The following is a 22265-nucleotide window of genomic DNA, read 5'->3' as shown; positions in this document are numbered from 1 at the left end:
TGTTTTGCAACATAGGTGAATGTGCTCACAGAAAGTTATGGCAACTGAGATAAACAAAGACACTGTATCCAAATTTTGAAGTCAATTGGATCAACTGCTCCACAGTTACAGGCAATTTCATGCGTTTCATAATTATAACGCCACCATGTGGCAAAACTGAGTCAGCTTTGCTGGGCGACCAAACATTGCCCTCAAACATAAGAATGCCAAATTTGGTGAAGTCTGTGTCAAACTGTAAAAATAAATAAATACTTTAAATGTTTACAGTGTGGCATTATGCAGAATTTTTAATCATAATACCAAGGTTTTTAAAACTATATTTGATAACTAGGGATAATGTTTGATGAAATATCATCTGCAATGGCACAGTGTAAAATTCAAATGGCACATGACTATCACAAACCTGACCATGATAAACTGGTTGCTGAAGATTAATTAATGAATGCTTAATAAAAACTGGCAATACTATATGTTAGTAATACTGTTTGTTACACTATAGTATTACAGCCTTGTCAGGAATTCAATTGATATGCACATTTTATTAAATTTACCATATTCCAATGTTGGCAATAGGCTTGTTTGTTAATGTTATTACACTACATAGTGGTATTGCAATACATAGTGCAGTCTTCTGCAGAAATGCCAAATGCTGGCTTTCCTTGCACAAAACCTGTTAATGCGTTGTTGTGCTGTGTCCAAATACAATACATTTGGATTCTCATTAAAATGTAATTAATTACTAAAGAGAACCAGTTTGGACATTAACAATGTTGTTTGCTATGAATAAAAGTTATGGTGAAATAATGTTTGCTTTGAAGTAATACTTTTAAATAGTTAAACCTTCACAAATTTTATAAACACTAATAAATATTAGCATAAAACATTTGTTCTACTATTTGCTGTAAAAATCCTTTGAACTATTAATGTGCCATATTATTTGAAAAAAACAGAAAGAAAGAAAAAAGAATGAGATCAGAAAGGCCAAAGGTACCACCTTTATACATTTCCAAACTCTCGCTATTCTAAAGTGTATTACCATCTATGCCAGTCAAAACGTATAATCTGAAATCCTGATTTTATTATATAATTCTGAACACGATCATTATTTTGATAATGGCACATAAATATAACGATTATGAATTTCCAAATATTCAATTCAATTCAGTTTTATTTGTATAGTGCTTTTAACAATGGTCATAAACACAAAGCAGCTTAACAGAAATCAAGATATAATTTTTTTTTTTTTTTTTTAATTTATCCTTAATGAGCAAGACAGCAGTTATGGTGGCAAGGAAATATTCCCTAAGGCAACAAGAGAAAGAACCCTTGAGAGGAAACAAACTCAAAAGGGAACCCATCTTCATCTGGGTGACACCAGACTGTGTGAGTATACTGTGTTATATGCGTGATTATACTGATTATACTTTGTTATACTGTCATTCCATTTCTTTAACTGTAAACTATAAAGTCTAGCCATGCTAAGTGTGTTAAAATATATCAGTCCTGGATATTAGTCTTCCTTTTCTTTATCCATATTTTGTGAGATGCATAGGATAATGCAGACACAGTTCCCGTAAGAACGGCAGAAATAGTCATATAGAAATGCACCCCTGCCCAAACCCCTCAACAAACACACGCACATACACACCCATCCACATAACTGAGACCATCACAGATTTAAACAAACATTTTTTCTGTGTCAGAACCAAGGAGCTGGTCTTTCTGCCTGTCTAATACACAAACATAGGCTGCAATAACATGGGTGCATGTTTTGGCTGCACACAACAGATCATATCACCAATACATCTGCTTTCTTCAAAAATGTTTATTAACCTAAGGGTATTTTAAGCAATATCTATCTGAGTGACATACCAAAAACAAATTTAATTCTGACATTTTTACAATGAAGATCAATTGTACTTTTCATATATATATATATATATATATATATATATATATATATATATATATATATATATATATATATATACAGTATCTCACAAGAGTGAGTACACCCCTCAGATTTTTGTAAATATCTGATTATATCTTTAATGTGACAACACTGAAGAAATGACACTTTGCTACAATGTAAAGTAGTGAGTGTACAGCTTGTATAACAGTGTAAATTTGCTGTCCCCTCAAATTAACTCAACACACAACCATTAATGTCTAAACCGCTGGTAACAAAAGTGAGAACTTCCAAATTGGGCCCAATTAGCCATTTTCCTTCCCTGGTGTCATGTGACTTGTTAGTGTTACAAGGTCTCCGGTGTGAATGGGGAGCAGGTGTGTTAAATTTGATGTTATCGCTCTCACACTCCCTCATACTGGTCACTGGAAGTTCAACATGGCACCTCATGGCAAAGAACTCTCTGAGGATCTGAAAAAAAGAATTGTTGCTCTACATAAAGATGGCCTAGGCTATAAGAAGATTGCCAAGACCCTGACACTGAGCTGCAGCACGGTGGCCAAGACCATGCAGTGGTTTAACAAGACAGGTTCCACTCAGAACAGGCCTCGCCATGGTCGACCAAAGAAGTTGAGTGTACATGTTCAGCATCATATCCAGAGGTTGTCTTTGGGAAATAGACGTATGAGTGCTGCCAGCATTGCTGCAGAGATTGAAGGAGTGGGGGGTCAGCCTGTCAGTGCTCAGACCATACACCGCACACTGCATCAAATTGGTCTGCATGGCTGTTGTCCCAGAAGGAAGCCTCTTCTAAAGATGATGCACAAGAAAGCCCGCAAACAGTTTGCTGAAGACAAGCAGACTAAGGACATGGATTACTGGAACCATGTCCTGTGGTCTGATGAGACCAAGATAAACTTATTTGGTTCAGATGGTGCCAAGCGTGTGTGGTGGCAACCAGGTGAGGAGTACAAAGACAAGTGTGTCTTCCCTACAGCCAAGCATGGTGGTGGGAGTGTCATGGTCTGGGGCTGCATGAGTGCGGCCGGCACTGGGGAGCTACAGTTCAATGAGGGAACCATGAATGCCAGCATGTACTGTGACATACTGAAGCAGAGCATGATCAGTATGCAGTATTCCAGCATGATAACGACCCCAAACACACCTCCAAGACGAACACTGCCTTGCTAAAGAAGCTGAGGGTGAAGGTAATGGACTGGCCAAGCATGTCTCCAGACCTAAACCCTATTGAGCATCTGTGGGGCATCCTCAAATGGAAGGTGGAGGAGCACAAGGTTTCTAACATCCACCAGCTCCGTGATGTCGTCATGGAGGAGTGGAAGAGGACTCCAGTGGCAACCTGTGAAGCTCTGGTGAACTCCATGCCCAAGAGGGTTAAGGCAGTGCTGGAAATTTATGGTGGCCACACAAAATATTGACACTTTGGGCCCAATTTGGACATTTTCACTTAGGGGTGTACTCACTTTTGTTGCCAGTGGTTTAGACATTAATGGCTGTGTGTTGAGTTATTTTGAGGGGACAGCAAATTTACACTGTTATACAAGCTGTACACTCACTACTTTACATTGTAGCAAAGTGTCATTTCTTCAGTGTTGTCACATGAAAAGATATAATCAAATATTTATAAAAATGTGAGGGTTGCACTCACTTTTATGAGATTATATGTATGTATATATATATATATATATATATATGCTAGGACCCAAGGTTTGCCCACAACATCACACTGCCTCTGTTGGCTTGACTTCTTCCCATAGTCCATTCTGGTGCCATCTCTTCCCCAGGTAAGCAACACACATGCACCTGACTGTCCACATAATGTAAAAGAAAATGTGATTCATCAGACCAGGCCACCTTCTTCCATTGCTCCACTGTCCAGTTCTGATGCTCACATGCCCATTGTAGGCACTTTCGGTGGTGGACAGGAGTAAGCATGGGCACTCTGACCGTTCTGCAGCTACGCAGCTCCACGCTAAGCAAGTTGCGATGCAATGTGTATTCTGACACCTTTCTATCATAGCCAGCATTAACATTTTCAGCAATTTGTGTTACAGTAGCTCTTCTGTGGGATTTTACCAGATAGGCTAGCCTTTGCTCTCCATGTGCATCAATGAGCCTTGGGTGCCCATGATCCTGTTGCCGGTTCACTGGCTGTCCTTTCTTGGACCACTTTTGCTAGGTACTAACCACTGCATACCAGGAATACCCCACAAGACCTGCAGGTTTGGAGATGTTCTGACCCAGTTGTCTAGCCAATACAATTTGGCCCTTGTTAAAGTTGCTCAGATCCTTACGCTTGCCCATTTTAACTGCTTCCAACACATCACCTTTAAGAGCTGACTGGTCACTTGCTGCCCAATATATCTCACCCATTGACAGGTGCCACTGTAACGAGATAATCAATCAATGATATTCATGTCACCTGTTGGTTTTAATATTATGGCTGATTGGTATGGGATTGGTATGGGAATGGAATTTTTCCTGCTCATTTTGAAGTGGCTTTCTACAGAGATACAATTAAATAAAGTATTCAGATGTCCTCAGAATTAATTTAAAAAACTGAAAAGAAACTGCAAAATGTATAAGTATTCACCCCCTTTCTTTTAGCAGTCTAAGTTAGGAGCAGCATTTAAGTTTCTTGAGCACTAAATATGTTAAACAGGGTGCACCTGTCGATTTTAAATCTACCTGTGAGCAAATGTATGCTTACACAGTGAATATCTCTGACTTTGAGAGGTATCACGATCAGTCCTGCTAGAGACAGTTATTAAAACATCTGTAAAGCTTTGAATCTTCTTATAACAACTATGAAATCCATTATAAGAAAGTGGGAGGAAATATGGCACAACCCAGAAATTACTAAAACTGAGTACTCAGGTAAGAAGGGCAAATGTTAAAAAAAATTGAGCTGAAAGAGTTTATGAGCTCACTGGGTGAAACTGGAGAACCTGTGCAGACCTCAACCATATCATCAGCCCTTCACAGATCCTGCCTCTATGGGAGAGGGGAGAAAAGGAAGCTAATTCTGAAAAAAGAAAAAAAAAGGGCCATGTTACGAAATATGACAGCTTTTGGGAAAATAATGGTCTCATGAAACTAAAGTTGAGCCATTTGGTTGAAAGCCAAAGCATCCAAATACAGCCCAACAGCCAGGGAACACCATTCCTGTGAACAAGCATGTTGGTAGTAGCATCATGCTCTGGGGTTGATTTTCTACAGGAGGAACTGGAAATCTTGTTGCCATCACAGGCAACATGGATGGATGTAAAAGCAAATTGTTGAGGAGAACCTGTTTCAATCTGCATTCAGGGAAAGTAAACGGTCCCCTCCAAAAGTATTGGAACAGCAAAGGCAACAAGAAACACCATTCACTCATGTGTTTCAATATTTCAAACAAAAGGTGCCATGTTCTAAGTTGTATAACACATCTACTTTTGGAGGGTATTGTATATATTTCCAACAGAACAGTGAGCCAAACCACATGGCACAAGGAATGGAATTGAAAAAAAATAAGCTTTTGTATTTTTAAATGGATAAATCAAAGCCCAGACTTTTGAAAATACAATTGAAAATATGTGGCATCACCTGAAAATTGCTGTCCACCAACATTCTCTAACTAAATGGGCCGAGTTGGAGAAAATTTGTATTGAGGGATGGAAGATTCATGATTTGCAAATCAAGATTTACAAAGCTCTATGGACATGACCAAGACGACTTGCTGCAAAAAGTATAATTTGCTCTGAAGGGGTGAATACTTAAGAATAAGTAAGCAGTTTTTAAGATTGTTTTCTTTTCAAATAAATTTGGACAAATACTTTAATTTTATTTCAGTAAAGAGTCACTTCAAAAGGAGCAGAAAAGTCCCATTCTAATAAACTTTAATTTGATGTTTCGATTATGCAAAAAGAAAAATTATTGTTTTATTACAATTATTTCTTTATTGAATATCATGACTTCAAAAAAGATTTATTTTGGACAATGTTTTAAAAGAAATTATTCACTACAGTGACGAAGCTCAGACACAGAAATGAAAAAGGAGTGCTTTTACTAAATAAAAATCCGCTGGGTTTTTTTCTTCTTTAGAATTTTCTTCATATATTTCAGGTTTCATCTGACTGCCAAAGCCATCTACAGGATGTCGTTGTTGAAAGGTATCTATCAGGAGAGGGGTACACAAGAAGTTCCAAAACATTAGCTGTACCATGGAGCAGCCACCATTAACATGTGGAGACAAGGTGAGAACTTATTAGGGAGGGAGCCTGCCAAAAGACCTGTTGCAGAAGATCAAAGATATGGAATGGTCTATTCAGATATAAATCCTATCAAAAACATGTGGAATGGCTTGAAAAGGGCTATACACACAAGATCCCCTCTCACTGAATAGATTTCAAGCATTTTTGCAATGAAAACAGATCTGACATGAATTATCTTGGTTTCATTTTTTAACATCACCAAAAACCTGCAATTACAACAGGAGTGTGTAGACTTTTTATATCCATTGTATATTCACCTTTCACTACCTGCACTTTGGATTTACTGATTTAATGTTGCAGGATTACTCACACTAAACTCTTTGGTCTAACTGTTTCATCTATATATAAATAATTGTCCTTTTCAATCATGCTGAACAACAATGTTAATATACAGTGAATCCAGTGATTCCAACCCCACCACCACCAATAGCATCTTTGAATCAATTCAATCTTAAACCAATTTAAGCTTTAAGGTCTCCCAAACTGGATGGAGAATGATGTTGTTGTACAGCAATTTTCAGGACATGCCACAGATTTTCAATTAGACTTAAGTATTGGCTTTGACTAGGCAATTCCAGAACACAAAGTACTTTTTTTTCAACCCAGTTGTAGTTTTTAAAGTGTGCTTTTTAATGTGTTCATTGTCCTGTTAGAATATAACTTTTTGCACTAGACACAGATTTTGGCTGACTGGAGTAGGTTCTCCTCAGCAGTTTGCATGTATTTGGCTCCATCCATGTTGCCCTTGATGGCAACAGAAATGTCCCGGTCTTCCTGCTGAAAAGCAACCCCAGAGCATGATGTTACCACCAACATTCTAGACTGTGGGAATGGTGTTATCTGGGTGTTGGGCTGTATTTGGTCTGCTTTTAGACCATATAGCTCAATTTTAGTTTGATCAGACTACAAGTCTTTTTCCAAAAGATTTCAGATTTTGTCGCATATAGTAGCTTCTAGCAAACACATTTAGGTTTGCCTTAATGTTAACTTTTCTCAGAAATCGCTTCATTCTGGAAACCCTCCCATAGAGGCTGGATCTGTGAAGAGCTGATGATTGATGATTGTTGAGGTCTTTACAGGTCCTCCTATTTCAGCCAGTGAGCTCTGCAACCCTTTCAGTGTTGTAGCTGGACTTTCCTGAGTGTTATATTTTTAAATGCTTTAATATTTAAAAAGTCAAGCAGTTACAGACCTGAAAATTCACTAACCTTATAGGTTGAACAAATAGTCTTACATAACAAGTTCCAAAGTTCACGATAAAAAAAAAACTTATGGCAAATTATCTTACAGTTAAAGATTCTGATAGTCTGCTACATTAAATCATACCACTGAGTTCTAGTTGTTTGCGATGTCTATAGCAAAAAAAAAAAGTCCATAGCAAAGTCCATAGCAAACAAATAACAGGCACATATTCTCACATTCTCAAGTTCAAAGAACCATTATTATCTTACAGTGATATTGAGTAGTTTGATAGACTATAATATTTCATATGCAACTGTCAGATTTATTATTATTTTTTTTTAGATATTTAGATAATGAGGAGATAATGGTATAGGAAATAAGCAGAAAGTACAATCTGATTGCATCCACTAGTCTCAAATGCAAAATTCATAGGGCTATTATTTTTAAAAAATCCTATAGCTTTTTTTACATATACATTTAGAGAATGAGAAAATAATAGAAAATAATGAGAACGTTCAGTCTGCCTACATTTAATAGTCTCACATGCCAGGTTCACAGATCCATCCATCCATTTTCTATACCGCTTATCCTTCAGAGTCACAGGGGACCTGGAACCTACCCCAGGAGACATGGGGCACAAGGCAGGGTACACCATTGACAGGGTGCCAATCCATCATAGGGCACACATCACACACCCATTCATACACTAAGGACACTTTGGACATGCCAATCAGCCTACCATGCATGTTTTTGGACTGGGGGAGGAAACTGGAGTACCCAGAGGAAACCCCCACAGCATAGGGAGAACATTTATTTATTTATTTATTTTGTATTGATAGGAAATAATGTTAGGGGAAATAACAGAGCAAGATTTCTTCGTAGTGAGTTTTTGTTAGTATATTATAATTAGTTTCATATTAGTTTATCATATTTTTTACACGTTTTGAGGATGAAGATATAGTGGTGTAGAAACTATAAGAACTGAGAACGAGAAATTTTATTCACATGCCTTGTATGTGGAATTAGCGCGCTTCAGGCGCCATCTACAGGCACGAGATCGTAAATATTTTTTTTTCTTTTTTTCTTTTACCTGTTATTTTGCTCGTAATGGCGTGTAATAACGTTTTATTTCATTACGTGATGTTTGTTATCATTAAAAGGAAATACTGGTAGTTTTTTTCCCATGGTTAACATCACATAACTTTAAAATTAAAGTTAAAATGAGTGTTTGATTTCCTTTTAAAGAAAATCGAAATATCGAACCAAAAAAGTAGAGCCAAATGGACAATCACGTAAAAGACTCACGCTGACTCATTTCCGGAATAACGCACCAATAAGCGAGTCGTGCGCGCGCCAACGTGTTGACGCAACACCGGATGCGGAACTAAATGAGCCGCATAAACAACAACACAGCGGCATTAAGATGGTGTACGTGTCCAACGGTGAGTGTTAAACTCTACAAACTCATCAACAAGAGAACTGAGTGATCATGTAACAATGTATTTGCTTTTGTTTAGATTATTTGGTGATATTAATGCTCCGTTCAGTAAGCGAAATAACTGGCTGCTGTTTTGATGAGGTAGCTAATGTTAGCGCTCTGGCTACCGATAGTGATGTTCAGTGTATTAGGCCTCTTTACATGGCATGTTAATAATCTGACGAAGGTGGCAAAAATAATTTAAGGTTAGTTTAGTCGCGTTAGGTATCACAGTCGGTTGCTGTTTTTTTTACTATATATATATATATATATATATATATATATATATATATATATATATATATATATATATATATATATATATATAATATCTCACAGTGAACGCACACTTCAGTGAAATACTTCGAAGCATAAACAGTTTCTTTATTGATTAACCTAGGAAATACCACGCAGTGCTGTATTTTAAAAAAATAAAAAAAAATAATAAAAAATACAACAGTTAGTTCTGGTCTTAGTTAGTTCCACACTTATTGTGGGCTGCCAGTCCGTGTGTTGGCATGGCAACACGCAATACCCTTATCATGCTGTGAATTCTTTGGGAATTGTTTTTGTTACCAGTGCAAAAAATAACCAAAATATTCAGCTATATTGTGTCTGAAATGTCAGTTAATCTATATTCATTTCTTGTTTATTGAAAATCTTCCAAAACTCCTACCGTAATCAACATTTGGGGGAAATTGTTCTAGAATATCCTTCTGAATAGGGATAGGAATAAATGTGTAAAAATTCATGAATGCAGGTCATTTAGAGTTTTGGTTTTGAATATAGAAGAAAACTTATTTAAAATATAGGAAAAAAATATTTAAAAAAAAAAGTTTTAATTGTATAGAAACAAATGATAAAATTGTTTAAACATTTTTCTCATGAATTCCAATCATTGTTGCACACATATTTAACAAACCTATCTTGTTTGCAATTGTTTGATATCCATGAGAACAGAGTATTTTTGTAAATTTTCTTAACGAAAGATCAAAAGGTTAAACAATAAACAAATTTTCACAGCTGCCTTTGTGCATATTTACCAAGGGTGCCAATATTAATGGTGGGCACTGTATGTGGTTAAATGGGATTTACAAAAATCCCATGTGGTTTAATGGGATTAAAAAAAAATAACAAATGGAGTCCAGAATAATCAAAACACTAACATATAGCACATATCAGTGATGTAATCCATCTTAGTTAAGCAATGACACAAATAATTGTGTCATAATGACACAAATTGATACATAGCCTATACAAACAAGTTTTTTAAGGATTTATGGCATGACAGTGCAGAGTTGGCTGAGTTTAAAGCCTTATGATTGAAAAAACCTTTGTGAGTGGGCAAAATCAATGAGAGAATTTTTCTGTTGAATTTTTTTTTCCTTTTTATTATTGCTACCGTTAGTTTAGTTTGTGTCTTTCCTTTAATCATAATTTTCTTTAAGTGGTGCTATATAAGAAATTAGATCTGGGTGAATTCTGCATTACTGTGCATATTCTGTACTTTACACAATCATGACAGTATCCTACCATGACCTCATTTGACCAAGGAAAAGATTATGACAATCTAAATTAAATAAAGGTGACATATCTATATTCATTATTCTTAGGTCAAGTCCTGGACAGTAGGACACGGTCGCCATGGAGTCTGTCTTTCCTTAGCGATCTCTTTTGGGGTGTAGTGGAGTTCGTTGGCCTCTTGTAAGTGATATTTTAATTACAGGTTGATTAGTAAATTGATTGCATTTATACAGGTGGTATACATATTTTACTGCTACTCTCTAGCTTTCAGACCCTCATCCAGCCAGATGTGTCAAAAGATGGAAATCCAAGTTCAATGTCACGCTTCAGTGATGGAAGAGGGTAAGTCCCATTGGTGCAGAAACAAAACAAAACAAAAAAAAGGAAACCCTTAAATATTTCTCCGTTTCAGTTTCATGCAACTACTAACTAATGTAGGTTTCAAGTATGCCTTATAGCTCTGACTTACAACAGTGACCTGAGAGTGGCTAATTAAAATAGACAAGATGGCATGATTTATTCCTTTTTTTAGTTTGCTTTTTACCTTGCCTTTTACCTTGCCTTATACCTTTACCATACATTGGTTATATTTGTTAAACTAATTTGTATATGCATTGTTCATCTTTGTACTTTCACTTTATTTACTTTAGTCCTCCAGGTTTTCCTGGGCGGAGACGTATGGGCAGGATAAACCATGGTGGAGGCCCAAGTCCTCCTCCAATGGGTGGTGGTGGATGAGGAAGGTAAACAAGGTCTAACATGTAGCCTTACACAGATTTCATTTTCTTGTCTTGTCAGATTCTGCATTTATGGTGTCTTTGTTTTTTATTTTATTTTTATTTTTTGTCTGCAGGTAAATGCCTGCACTTGATTGCAGGCATAGAGGGGTGTGATGTGTTGATCCGTGACTGAGCACTGTTCTTATGAGCTTTCCAACTCAGAGAGCCAGACCAGTGAGAATGTCTTGGATGAACACACACAAACATACCCTTCATCGTCATGCTGCTTCTGCATTGCAGATTTTTGATGCTGCTCTGGGAATTCCTACTCTTAGGGGCCAGAGTGGTTGAACTTGGCAGCAATGCTTTCTTTCTTTCTTTCTTTCCTTTTTTTTAAAAAAAAAATAAAGCTACATGCTGAAGGATGTGGTAAAAGGTGTATGAATTTCAGAGTGTTGTTATTAAAGTAAAAGTTGTCATGGATTGTCAATGGTTGCTGATGTTTCTTTGTGTGTATGAGAAGAAAAAATGAAGAAAAAAAGGCACATTTTAATGTAAATAATTTCCTTTTGTTGTACTTTTACTATAGGTACATTCTTACTGAAACTTTGCATCTTTTACAAATGAATGGTCTTATTTTAGTTTTGATAAAATCCAGGAATAATTGGTACGTTAAATTTTATTTCTATAGTGCCTTTAACAGTGCACATTGTCAGAAAGCAACTTTACAAAAATATATACATTTTGGATTGTTAAATTTATCCCTAATGAACATTCTTCCAAAAAATGTCTCCCAATCATTTCTCATAATTTTTTGCATATAAATGAAATATACAGGTCAAGTATACTTGCTTTGCTTTAATTTATAAACTTTAACATAACTGCCATTAATGTACAAATTAGATGTTACATAAATGCTTTATGTAGTTTAAGCAGCTTGATGCTGAGAAATAGAGACAAACTAACAGTCATTTAGTCTGTTTACCTCATTGAAGCTTTTATTTAAAAAAAAAAAAAGCACATTAGTAACAGTGCACTTCATTTTTTTTTGCACTCTTTCAGGGCGGCGGCGTACAGACCCACAGGAGACAGAAGGATGGTTGCAAGCGGTGGTTTATTGTGGCTAGGGTGAAGTGAATGGGTTATAAGTGGATAAGCGCGGGGTTTTGTGGAGGCGTGACGGCCGGCGGAGTCTACTCGTGGCGGAGGCGGGATTCCCGAGGCGGGGCGGGGGTTTTCCCGGGCCGGCGTCCTCCATGTGTGCGACTCTCACTATCCGGCGGTCTCGTCCGCGCTTGTGCCTCCTGAAGAGAGGGAGGGAGGGAGAGAGAGAGAGAGAGAGAGATTAGCGTGGGGCGTGAGGTTACCGTCGTGATCGGAGATTGCACATCGCACGGAGTCCGTCTTGACGCTACGATATTCTCTCCCCCTTCCCGGCCGGAAGCGCGCCCTTTTATCCTCCTCCGCCGTCGCCTGAGTGGTGGGACTTCCCCGTTGGATCCGCCAATCGCTGGCCGGAGTCGCGTCAGCCCCGCCCTGCCGCGGCGGTCCTTCCGGCTGGCGGAATGTTCGGCAGGAAGCTGCCCACGTCGTGCCGGTGCGGCAGTTGGAGAAGGAGCGATTTCCTTCTTATGTGCGCCGGCACTCTGCCGATCGCGACAATATGTATATGTATATATGTATACATATATAAATATATATATACATACATATACATATATATATAGTATTGTTTCAATGTATATATATGTATGTATATGTGTGTGTATGTGTGTGTATATATATATATATATATATATATATATATATATATATATATATATATATATATATATAGTGCCAATAAACTGAGCTAGCTGGTGAGGAAAGCCAGCTCTGTGGTGGGTATATAACTGGACAGCGTGGAGACTGAGAAGAGGATTAGAGGGAAGCTAATGGCTATTATGGCTAACAATCTTTATCACCTTCTCTATACTGAGCTGAGGAGGCTCAGGATTCATCCAGCCACATGCATCAAAACATTTTGTGGCTCTTTTGTGCCATCAGCTGTTAGACTCTACAACGCCACAATGCCCAGTACACCCTACTCCACTGACAGCCTCACAAAAACACACACTGAACAATTAATTGTCATTCCACAGATATTGCACATGTACAAATACAAATAGAACTCTAGCATATGCAACTACCAATAGCTCTATTTTATTGTTTCTATCATTTCTGTTGTCGTGTCAACTTGAATTTCCCCTACAGGGGATCAATAAAGGTACATCTTATGTTATCCTATTAATATGACAATACTAGAAAGTGGTGAGTGAGAAAACAAGATCTTGCTTTTTTATTTTGTTTTTAGGAGCTATCAGCGAAACATGGCTGTTAATCCCTTATATCTGAGGTGGCTGATTTTTTTTTTCATCCTGTTACACACCGTTGTAAGCGGCCTATCAATGTCGTCCCATGACGTCAGTGCGGTGCACAACACCAGCTTCTCACAGGAATAACGACAATAGAACATAAACAATTTAGCACCAGAATCGCTGAAATCATCAGAAATGTTTCAATAAACATATGTAACGGTTTCGTGATGGACTTTTCCTTTAAGCAAAAGAAGAAGAAGAAAAAAAGGAGGAAAATAAATGTCAGTTAGGACTGGAGTATCACACTCCAGTCCAGTAGCTGGCAGTAAAAACACAATAACGTTGCATGTTAACCGCTTCAATTCAAAGAAAAAGAAGCTCGGCTCAACAGTGTGTCCGTCAGTAACGTGCAGGATAATGACACAAGCAGAGAGGGAGCAGGAAAATGAAAAAGAAAAAGATAAAGAGCGAGAAAAGGACAAAGAAAGAGAACAACGAGGAGTCAAAAGACCGATTGTTCCTCCTGTTATCCCAGAGCCTTTACAAGAGGTAAGTGACTGTGTCATCTCGTATGCCAGCAGAGTGCTGTACACGTTGTTTAGTAGTTTTCAAAAGCAGAGATCTAATTTCTGCATCAGTTCAAGGGTGTAATGGTGATATTTGGGTGCTGAAGTCAAATAGATAAGCAAAGCTAGAGTTTTATATAGCTAACTAGATAATTAGGTTATTTAACTGTCTAGCTAACTTACTAGCTAGGTGAGCTGTCAATAAATAAACAATGGCTGTCTTAGTGCTGTAAGTTATTTTTTAACTAAATTATTTAACTGCTTGGTTTTAGTTTAAGTAAAACTAGTTTAGTGTTTTAGTTTAGTGCTTACACGTCTTAAAACACTTGATTTTGAATGAACGGCTGGAGAATTCTTATTTTTTCCCTTTAACTATTAAAACACCACCCACAAATTAAAAACAAAAGAAACAATGCTTAGTGTTACAGCTAACATTGGGCATTTTCCCCCTTGTGTATTTCCAAGGCATGCTAATACTTTTCAGGCGTTAAAATAAAAATAATTTCAATTTAGCAGTTATTACTGACGTTTCATTCATGCATTCATTTATTCATCTTCTGTAAATTGTGGCAGTTTAATCTTCCTATCTGCATGTTTTTGGGGCATTTGAAGGAACAACACAGAAATGTCACACAGCCAGTAATCTGAGCTCAGGATTGAAACAAAGAACCTGAAGCTGTGAGGGGACAATGTTATCCACTGTATCAGCGTAACACCTGCAGCCTTTTCTACAATATTAAATCTATGTGCTTCAGTGTTAATGCTGAAAAAGGTGTGATTATCTACCCAGAAAGTACTTGGAAAAATCTTTGAAATCTAATGCAAATGTCATGGCTCTCCATTCAGCAAATTCAAACCAATTTTGTGGTGGTGATCAGCCCTGGATCGCAGACGCTCCGCATAGGCCGAGCTACAGACACATTGCCCCTTACTATTCCACATGTCATTGCCCGTAGACATAAACGGCCAGGTCAGACGCGCTATGAGGATGTGTGGCTGATACGAGAAGGCCTGAATGTAAGTTTGAATCTATTTCTCTTCCAAACAGATCATCCATAACCCATTGAAGAAATTACTGCAATTGTGGGCAAATTATTTGATATGTGCAATCTGACTCTAGTAACTGCAAGCTCTAAAGGTTTTGGTGCCTTTTTTTTTTTTTTTTTTTTTGGCTCTGCCCTTTACTAAGGTTCTTATCTGTGTTTGTTTTTGTTTTTTTTCTCAACATATTACTTGGTTTCCTCTAGAGACCAGAAAGTGGTGAGCAGAGGCAAAATGGTCTCAAGATGGTGGACCAGGCTATCTGGTCTAAAAAAATGTCCAGCGGGGCCAGAAGAACTCCAGTGTCTGCTGAACAAGTATGCTTTGTCTGTACACTGTCCTCAGAAGATCTGTGAGTAGATATATTAGTGAATTTATTAGTGGGTGTGTGTTTGTGTTGACAGGCCAGAGTGTATAACAGGCAGGTCCGTCCAGCTGTTTTGGATCCTAACTCAAGGCAGAAATGGACTAATACTGTTCACCAACCAGAATACTTAGTAGGAGACGAGGTGAGAAGTAGAACGCTGTTGCATCATGTTTACACGTGGAACGCTGTTGCAACATGTTTACACGTGGAACGCTTGGAACGCTACCAAAATTGTTCTAGACTGTACCTATGACACACAAGGATTTCTTTGGTGGTTGTTTTTTTTTTCTTTCCTTTTTCCATCCCCCACTGATTATCAACAGTCCACAGATAAAGTGTGGACCTTGTCCTCTATTACCTTTGTTTTTGGCTTTGGTACCTGTTCAGACTAGTTAAAATTTGAAACCCTACCTACTGTAGTTTTGATACACCAAACTGTGTGTTTTCATTGAAATTCAGCTTGTTGCAGCAGTTAACTTCTTATTATACTAGTCAGCATTTGCAGTGCAGACTGGCTTTGCTTCCTACCTATCATTCACATAATGTTTGCATAATTACTCACCTAGAGTAAAGATGTTGCTGTTCACAGAAAATGGTAACACTTGCGGCCATACCATTTTTGATAACTTGGAGATGTAAGCATATGGTTCACACACAATCCAAAATATCAAATATTAGGAGACCAGCATCTGGAATAATAGTGCTACTGCAAAAGCCAATGCGAACCCCCCCCTAAAGACTGTGTGACCATTCCTGCTTAATATATAAGGCTTTGCCTATAAATGATGGAATTTTTCAATGATACAATCTAAATTGTTGAGTTATTATAACCTTTTTCACCCCAGACCTATTTATCGTCCCCCCCCCCCCCCCCCCCCCCCGCATGTCCAGGCATTACATGTGAACCCCACAGATTGTTACAGCTTACACTGGCCTATTTGTCATGGTCAGCTGAATGTCCACAGTGGGCCTGGAGGCTCTCTAACTGCTGTACTAGCAGACCTGGAAACCATCTGGTCACAGGCCATTCAGAAGCTTTTAGAAGTTCCTCTTAAGGACCTGAAGGTATGGCTTTTGAGAAAAACATTGTAGCTTGAAAGGAAAAATACACTTTTAATTAATGTTTGAATTAACAATGTGATTTCAGATCTACCTGAACCAAGTCTCTGCTGTAAATTTGTAGAATATGCGACATTTGTTGTCTCCACTACTTCTCTATTGGATGTCTCATTAATATGACATTGCAGGAAAATTGTGGCTAAGAACAGAAGCGGTTGTTCTTTTGTTTTTAGGATCTAACACTGAAACCTGATCATTATCCCTTATGTTTAATATTGTTGACATTTTTCCTCCTATTAAACGCTATTGTAACTGCGCTAACAACGTCTACCTGTGACATTAGCAGACAACGGATAACTTCTCACAGGAATGACAAAATACAGCACCAGGATCATGCAAAACATCATAATATTTTAATATAAATATGCTGAATGTGTTTCAGGGTGGAGTTTTCCTTTAATGATTCACATTAGATGTTAGTTTGAAAGGCTGGCAGTTATGACTGATTTTGGCTTCGGTTGTGTCTCCAGTATTACAGATGCATCCTCCTGATTCCAGACATCTATAATAGACAGCATGTGAAAGCAGTGCTCAATATGCTCCTCGTTAAGATGGGCTTCTCAGGTAAGAGACTGATGCTAACATTTGCAAATAATTCACATTTCACTTATGCATGCAAAAATTTCAGGCAGTGTGTTCTACATGGTTATCAATAAATTGATGAGATTTTAAGGACTTCTGTCAGAGATCTAATTTCAGTGATCTCTGATTCAATGTTTACTCTTTGTTGTTTGTGTGTTTAGCAATCATCGTACACCAGGAGTCAGTGTGTGCTGCATTTGGCAGTGGACTGAGTAGTGCATGTGTGGTAGATGTGGGTGATCAGAAGACCAGCGTGTGTTGTGTGGAGGATGGCGTGTCCCACCGAAATTCCAGGTGAGTGAAAGATGGGGGCATATTTTCTTTGTTTAGTGTTGAGTGTATTATAATAAAGAGTGGGTGAATGTTTAATTGAATTTCAGTTTTGGAGGATAATCATTTTGCATTTTACATCATGGTGCCTGAGGTACTAATAAACGAAGCGTTTCCAAATTTTCCCGATTTACTACTACGTCATCAATAATTGAGCAAGCTCATGCTCAGGCCTGACACGATAACCACTTTTGTTGGACGATATATTGTCCCAGAAATAATTGCGATAAACAATAATTGTCATTTTAAGACCATTTGATGCCACTGATCTAATGGTAATGTAATAGCATAGTTTTTGTCTTCTGACGAAAATATCCTCTAATTTAGTCTGTACTTTGTCTTATGTTTATTAATTTTAGTCAATTTTACTCTGTCTAAAATGGCATTGAATGTTGGTCAGTGGCATAGTTAAAGAGAAAATTCAAAAATAAAACCAAACATTCACACATTTTGTATATTAACTGAAACATGTATTAACAAAAACGTGAAAAGTGCTCTTGTTGTGAAAACCTGATCTCATGAAATAATTACAATGAGAATACTACTGTAATTCAATACAATATTGTGAATTCTTTATGCTGTAGTTCTTCATTGTCTGTATTTAGTGCATTGTTAGGGAAAGAGCGTATTCACTTGTGCATTCGCGTCATTTTGTGCAGACACAAGTTGTAATATTACGTTTATGTTGTGTAAATGTTTGATTAATCTCATGTGTATAGGATGTGTTTAGGTGAGTTAATTAAGCTGCTAGTAAAGCGCTCCAGTTTACCGCTGTTCATTCACTGTTCAGCTTCAGTGCACAACGCTTAATCGTCTCAATCCCCGACATTATTGACAATGACTGGATTATTTGAAACACTAGAACTATTCTTTCTAGATTTTTCTTCTTCAAAAATTCCACAAATAAAAGCTTAAACTGGATTTGCATCTGTCTCTACTCGCGGAACATGACATGATGACATTCTTATGTACAAAAACACGCATGTAAACACAGTGGGCAATATCGAGGAAGGCAAAAATTATTGAGGTCATATCCGTATATCGTACGATAAGTCGATATTGTAATTATCATGACAGTCCTATTCATCGTTTATGAATTAAGTAGTACTTAGCAAATCATGAGTTAATCAATCATGCACTAATAAGCATGCAGTATTGCCAACAATCCTAGAAAGACGCAAAATACTGATTTTCCATACTTATATTCTGTAAAGGAGGAACCCAAACAGAACACATGTATGTTTTGCCGTGTACAGGCTTTGTCTGGCATATGGAGGTTCTGATGTGACGCGATGTTTCTTTTGGCTGATGCAACGAGCAGGATTTCCTTATCGAGAGTGCCAGCTAGGCAAGCGACTGGACTGCATGTTGCTGCAGCAACTTAAGGAGACTTTTTGTCACCTTGACCAGGTATGCGTGCACATGCATCATATCCTGCTGAAATAGATAAAGAAATTCTTGGCTACATTTTTCATGTCTTGAATGTCGTTTCCAACAGGACATATGTGGATTGCAAGACCATGAGTTTCGCACTCGCTTCCCAGAATCCCCAGTGATCCTCTATCAGTTGCGGCTCGGTGACGAGAAGCTACAGGTAGAGACTTCTTACTTTGGCTTCACTACAACCATTTACCAACAAACACTGCAAAAGTCCATGCAAAACAATTTCATCAATTCAAGTAGTTTTCCACAAAAAAAGCACAATAAACTCCAAGTTGCATCACAATTTTTTTTAAAAAGCTATTGCAAAATCAAGCATTTTTGGCTGCAACAATAATAGAAAACATCCTGTACGGACTGTTTTTGACTGGTCACTTGAATACAGTTAGTTAAATCCAGACCACAATATCTTAAATACAAACAGGGCTATAAATTATAGTTTTAATGAATGTGTTGTGTGAGCTGATAATTGTGCCAGATGACTGTAATGTGCAGACTGAATGAGAAGTAACCTGTAATCCATTAACATATGCAGTTCTTTTGATTTTCTTTTGAAGTGTATGTGTGTGTGTGTGCCTTTTATTTGTTTTTCCATTTTCACAGGCTCCCATGGCTCTGTTCTACCCTGCTGCGTTTGGAATTGTGGGACAGAAGATGACCACTTTACAGCATCGTTCCCAGGGAGATCCTGAGGATCCACATGATGAACACTACCTACTAAGTACTCAGAGCAAACAAGACCAAGTACATACTGCCTTTCTGCTAAAGAACAGCATTGTCTCATTTTTTTTTTTCTCAAAATGTTTATTCCAAGTAAGGGCTGAAGATGAGTAGGTTTATGTCTTCTCTCTCTCTCTCTCTCTCTCTCTCCATTAACGAATTAACTCAATATAACAATCTTTATTTTACTCTGACGGTGAAAATGTTCTGAATTTTTCACTCTTCCTTCAGTCGTCTAAATCCATGGAAAGGAAGGGTCTCCCTAAGCCTTCGGGCTTTGAGGGTGAAACCTGCAGCCAAGGAGGTGACCAGACAGAGAGAGGAACCCAAGACGTGGAGCTTGGCCATTCACAGGGAGATGCTCTGCCGAGCGGAGCTGACCCAGAAGACACGCCTTCTGTCCTTCTGTCCAGGAAGTCAGCAATGACCCAGTTCGAAGGCAAAGCTCTTGGACTGGATAAAGCTATTCTGCACAGCATCGACTGTTGTGGTAAAAACAGCATACCTTGTTTTCTCTTAGATGAATGACATTCATTAGGCATGATCATGTGAATATGTCCATTAGTTATGATGTATATTAGTAACATCACAGTGTGGGTGTAATGTTGTTGAGCTGACTTCTTAAAACAGAATGGGTCACAGATAGCACTTGCATGCAAAGATTAGCCCAGAATATAAACATATACTCACTGTCCACTTTATTAGTTATCTAATCAGTCAATCATGTAGCAGCAGAAGAATGCAATCCTTAATCATGCAGATACAAGCCAAGAGCTTCAACTAATGTTCATATCAAACATCACAGTGAAGAAAACATTTGATCTTTGTTATGGTGAGTCTGTGTGCAAGATAGCCTCAGATTCCTGTTCTTGGCTGACAGGATTGGAAGCCAATGTGGTCTTCTGCTGTTATAGCCCATCCACCTCAAGGTTAGATGTTTTGTGCATGCTGAGATGCTTTTATTCTCACCATGGTTGTAAAGAGTAATTATATGAGTTACTATATCTTTCCTGGCAGCTTGAACCAATCTGGCCATTTTCCGCTGACCTCTTTTATCAACAAGGTACTTCAATCCAACACTCTTACTGTTTTTTTTTTTTGTTTTTTGCATCATTCTGTTTAAACTTTAGAGAATGTTGTATGTTAAAATCCCAGGAGATCAGCAGTTTCTGTAAGCAGTTACTCATTCCAGCTCATCTTGTACCAACAACCATGCCACAGTTAATGTCATACGAGATCACACTTTTTTGCCTATTCTGATCAGTATGTGAACTGAATATGAACATTAACTGAAGCTATTGACCTGTATCTGCATGATTTTATGCACTGTGCTGCTGCCACATGATTGGCTGATTGGATAAGCTGCATAAATGTGTGCAGTTGTTCCTAATAAAGTAGATGAATGATATAGACACACTTCTACGTTTAATACAGAAAGATTGCCTTGCATTTATTTATTCTTATTTGATATTTTTGTTAAAATTGTTTAAAAATGACAAAACATTTGGAGAGACATAAGAGTGCATTCTTCAACAGAGACAAGTATATTCATTTTGGATTTCTTCTGACAGCATCAGATGAGACCAAGAGGAAGATGTACAGCTCTGTGCTGGTGGTGGGCGGTGGACTCCTGTTTCATGGCGCGCAAGAATTCCTTCAGCATCGCATTCTCAACAAAATGCCTCCATCTTTCCGCCGTATGGTTGAGAATGTAGAGGTCATCACACGGCCAAAGGTATTGGCATGGATAGTAGCACTTCACTGTGTTCATTAGCATATTTTTTCATCCTCCTTTCACCTTTTGTCCGAGGTTCATACAGATGAACTGAAATGCTTCATTTCAAAGTTATATTTTTAAGGGGTGAATGTGTTTAATATAAAAGCAGTGCTCTCTTTTAAGTTGGTTTTAGCACTGGATGTAAAGCCTATTGTCAGTTGAGTGGTGCCTTCTATACATGTCAAATGCTCACCTGAGTGCCTGGCTGCCACTTCAACTTGTTAAAACAACATTAAACTTGTTTAAAAAATAAATAAATAATAAATTGTGTGGGTGACAGTTATCAGGAAGGTCAAAGAGAGAAGGCATACTGTCAATTCTTCAAGAAAGAAAATTATAATACTGACATTTAGAAAATGTGCTAGTAGCTGTCATTTTTCATTTTTTTCAGTGCATAAAACTAGTCATGTATTGTAGTCTAGCAGCATTTCAACACATGAGGAGAATGAGGTGAATATAAAACTGGGAAAGTAGTTGTCACCCAATCACTCAGGGTGCTTCCCAAAACTTTAACTGGTGCCTCCATGATTCTTCCATCTTACTTTCTTCAGCCCATGACCCAGAAATCCATCAAAGCCCATCATTTTTGGATGAATGGATGTACCAGTTCTTAAAATGCAATAGGAAGAATCGAGGAGAGCACCAATACATAGGTGTTTTTTATGTGGAAACCTTTTTTGTTGTAGCGTGTGATGCAAGGCTTCAGTTTAAACACTACACACTCTCATGAATCAAATCCTTGCATGAAAATCAATGAATATATTTTACCTTAAAAATGTGGAAGTCAAGTGATGAGTAGAATCATATTTAGGGTAAAATATTAACATTTAAGTGTGTGTAATTGTGTGTTAATTAAGGATTATTTAGTGTGTAATCCCTGT

The 22265-nt window shown here is 37.7% G+C and overlaps 2 protein-coding genes across 2 annotated transcripts in view; both read left to right on the top strand.

The window, feature by feature from the left end:
* Positions 1 to 8676: 8676 nt before the first annotated feature.
* selenok (selenoprotein K) lies at positions 8677 to 11575 on the top strand. Its single transcript, XM_017466859.2, has 5 exons — positions 8677 to 8807; positions 10456 to 10546; positions 10631 to 10708; positions 11017 to 11109; positions 11220 to 11575. Exons 1-5 carry the CDS (start codon positions 8789 to 8791, stop codon positions 11221 to 11223), a joined length of 285 nt encoding a protein of 94 aa, XP_017322348.1. The 5' UTR covers positions 8677 to 8788; the 3' UTR covers positions 11224 to 11575.
* A 2037-nt stretch (positions 11576 to 13612) lies between these two features.
* The window catches only part of actr8 (actin related protein 8), a 9666-nt gene continuing 1013 nt past the window's right edge, over positions 13613 to 22265 (top strand). The window contains exons 1-12 of the mRNA XM_017468581.3: positions 13613 to 13991; positions 14855 to 15025; positions 15256 to 15366; positions 15454 to 15558; positions 16308 to 16481; positions 17006 to 17099; positions 17279 to 17411; positions 18704 to 18857; positions 18946 to 19041; positions 19491 to 19631; positions 19839 to 20097; positions 21179 to 21342. Coding sequence (XP_017324070.1) covers positions 13722 to 13991; positions 14855 to 15025; positions 15256 to 15366; positions 15454 to 15558; positions 16308 to 16481; positions 17006 to 17099; positions 17279 to 17411; positions 18704 to 18857; positions 18946 to 19041; positions 19491 to 19631; positions 19839 to 20097; positions 21179 to 21342 — 1872 coding nt within the window. The 5' untranslated portion in view covers positions 13613 to 13721. The remainder of the gene's footprint in view (positions 13992 to 14854; positions 15026 to 15255; positions 15367 to 15453; positions 15559 to 16307; positions 16482 to 17005; positions 17100 to 17278; positions 17412 to 18703; positions 18858 to 18945; positions 19042 to 19490; positions 19632 to 19838; positions 20098 to 21178; positions 21343 to 22265) is intronic.

Source organism: Ictalurus punctatus, chromosome 5, assembly GCF_001660625.3.
Source record: "Ictalurus punctatus breed USDA103 chromosome 5, Coco_2.0, whole genome shotgun sequence".
Lineage (NCBI taxonomy): Eukaryota > Metazoa > Chordata > Actinopteri > Siluriformes > Ictaluridae > Ictalurus > Ictalurus punctatus.
This window is presented reverse-complemented; position numbering and strand designations above follow the sequence as displayed.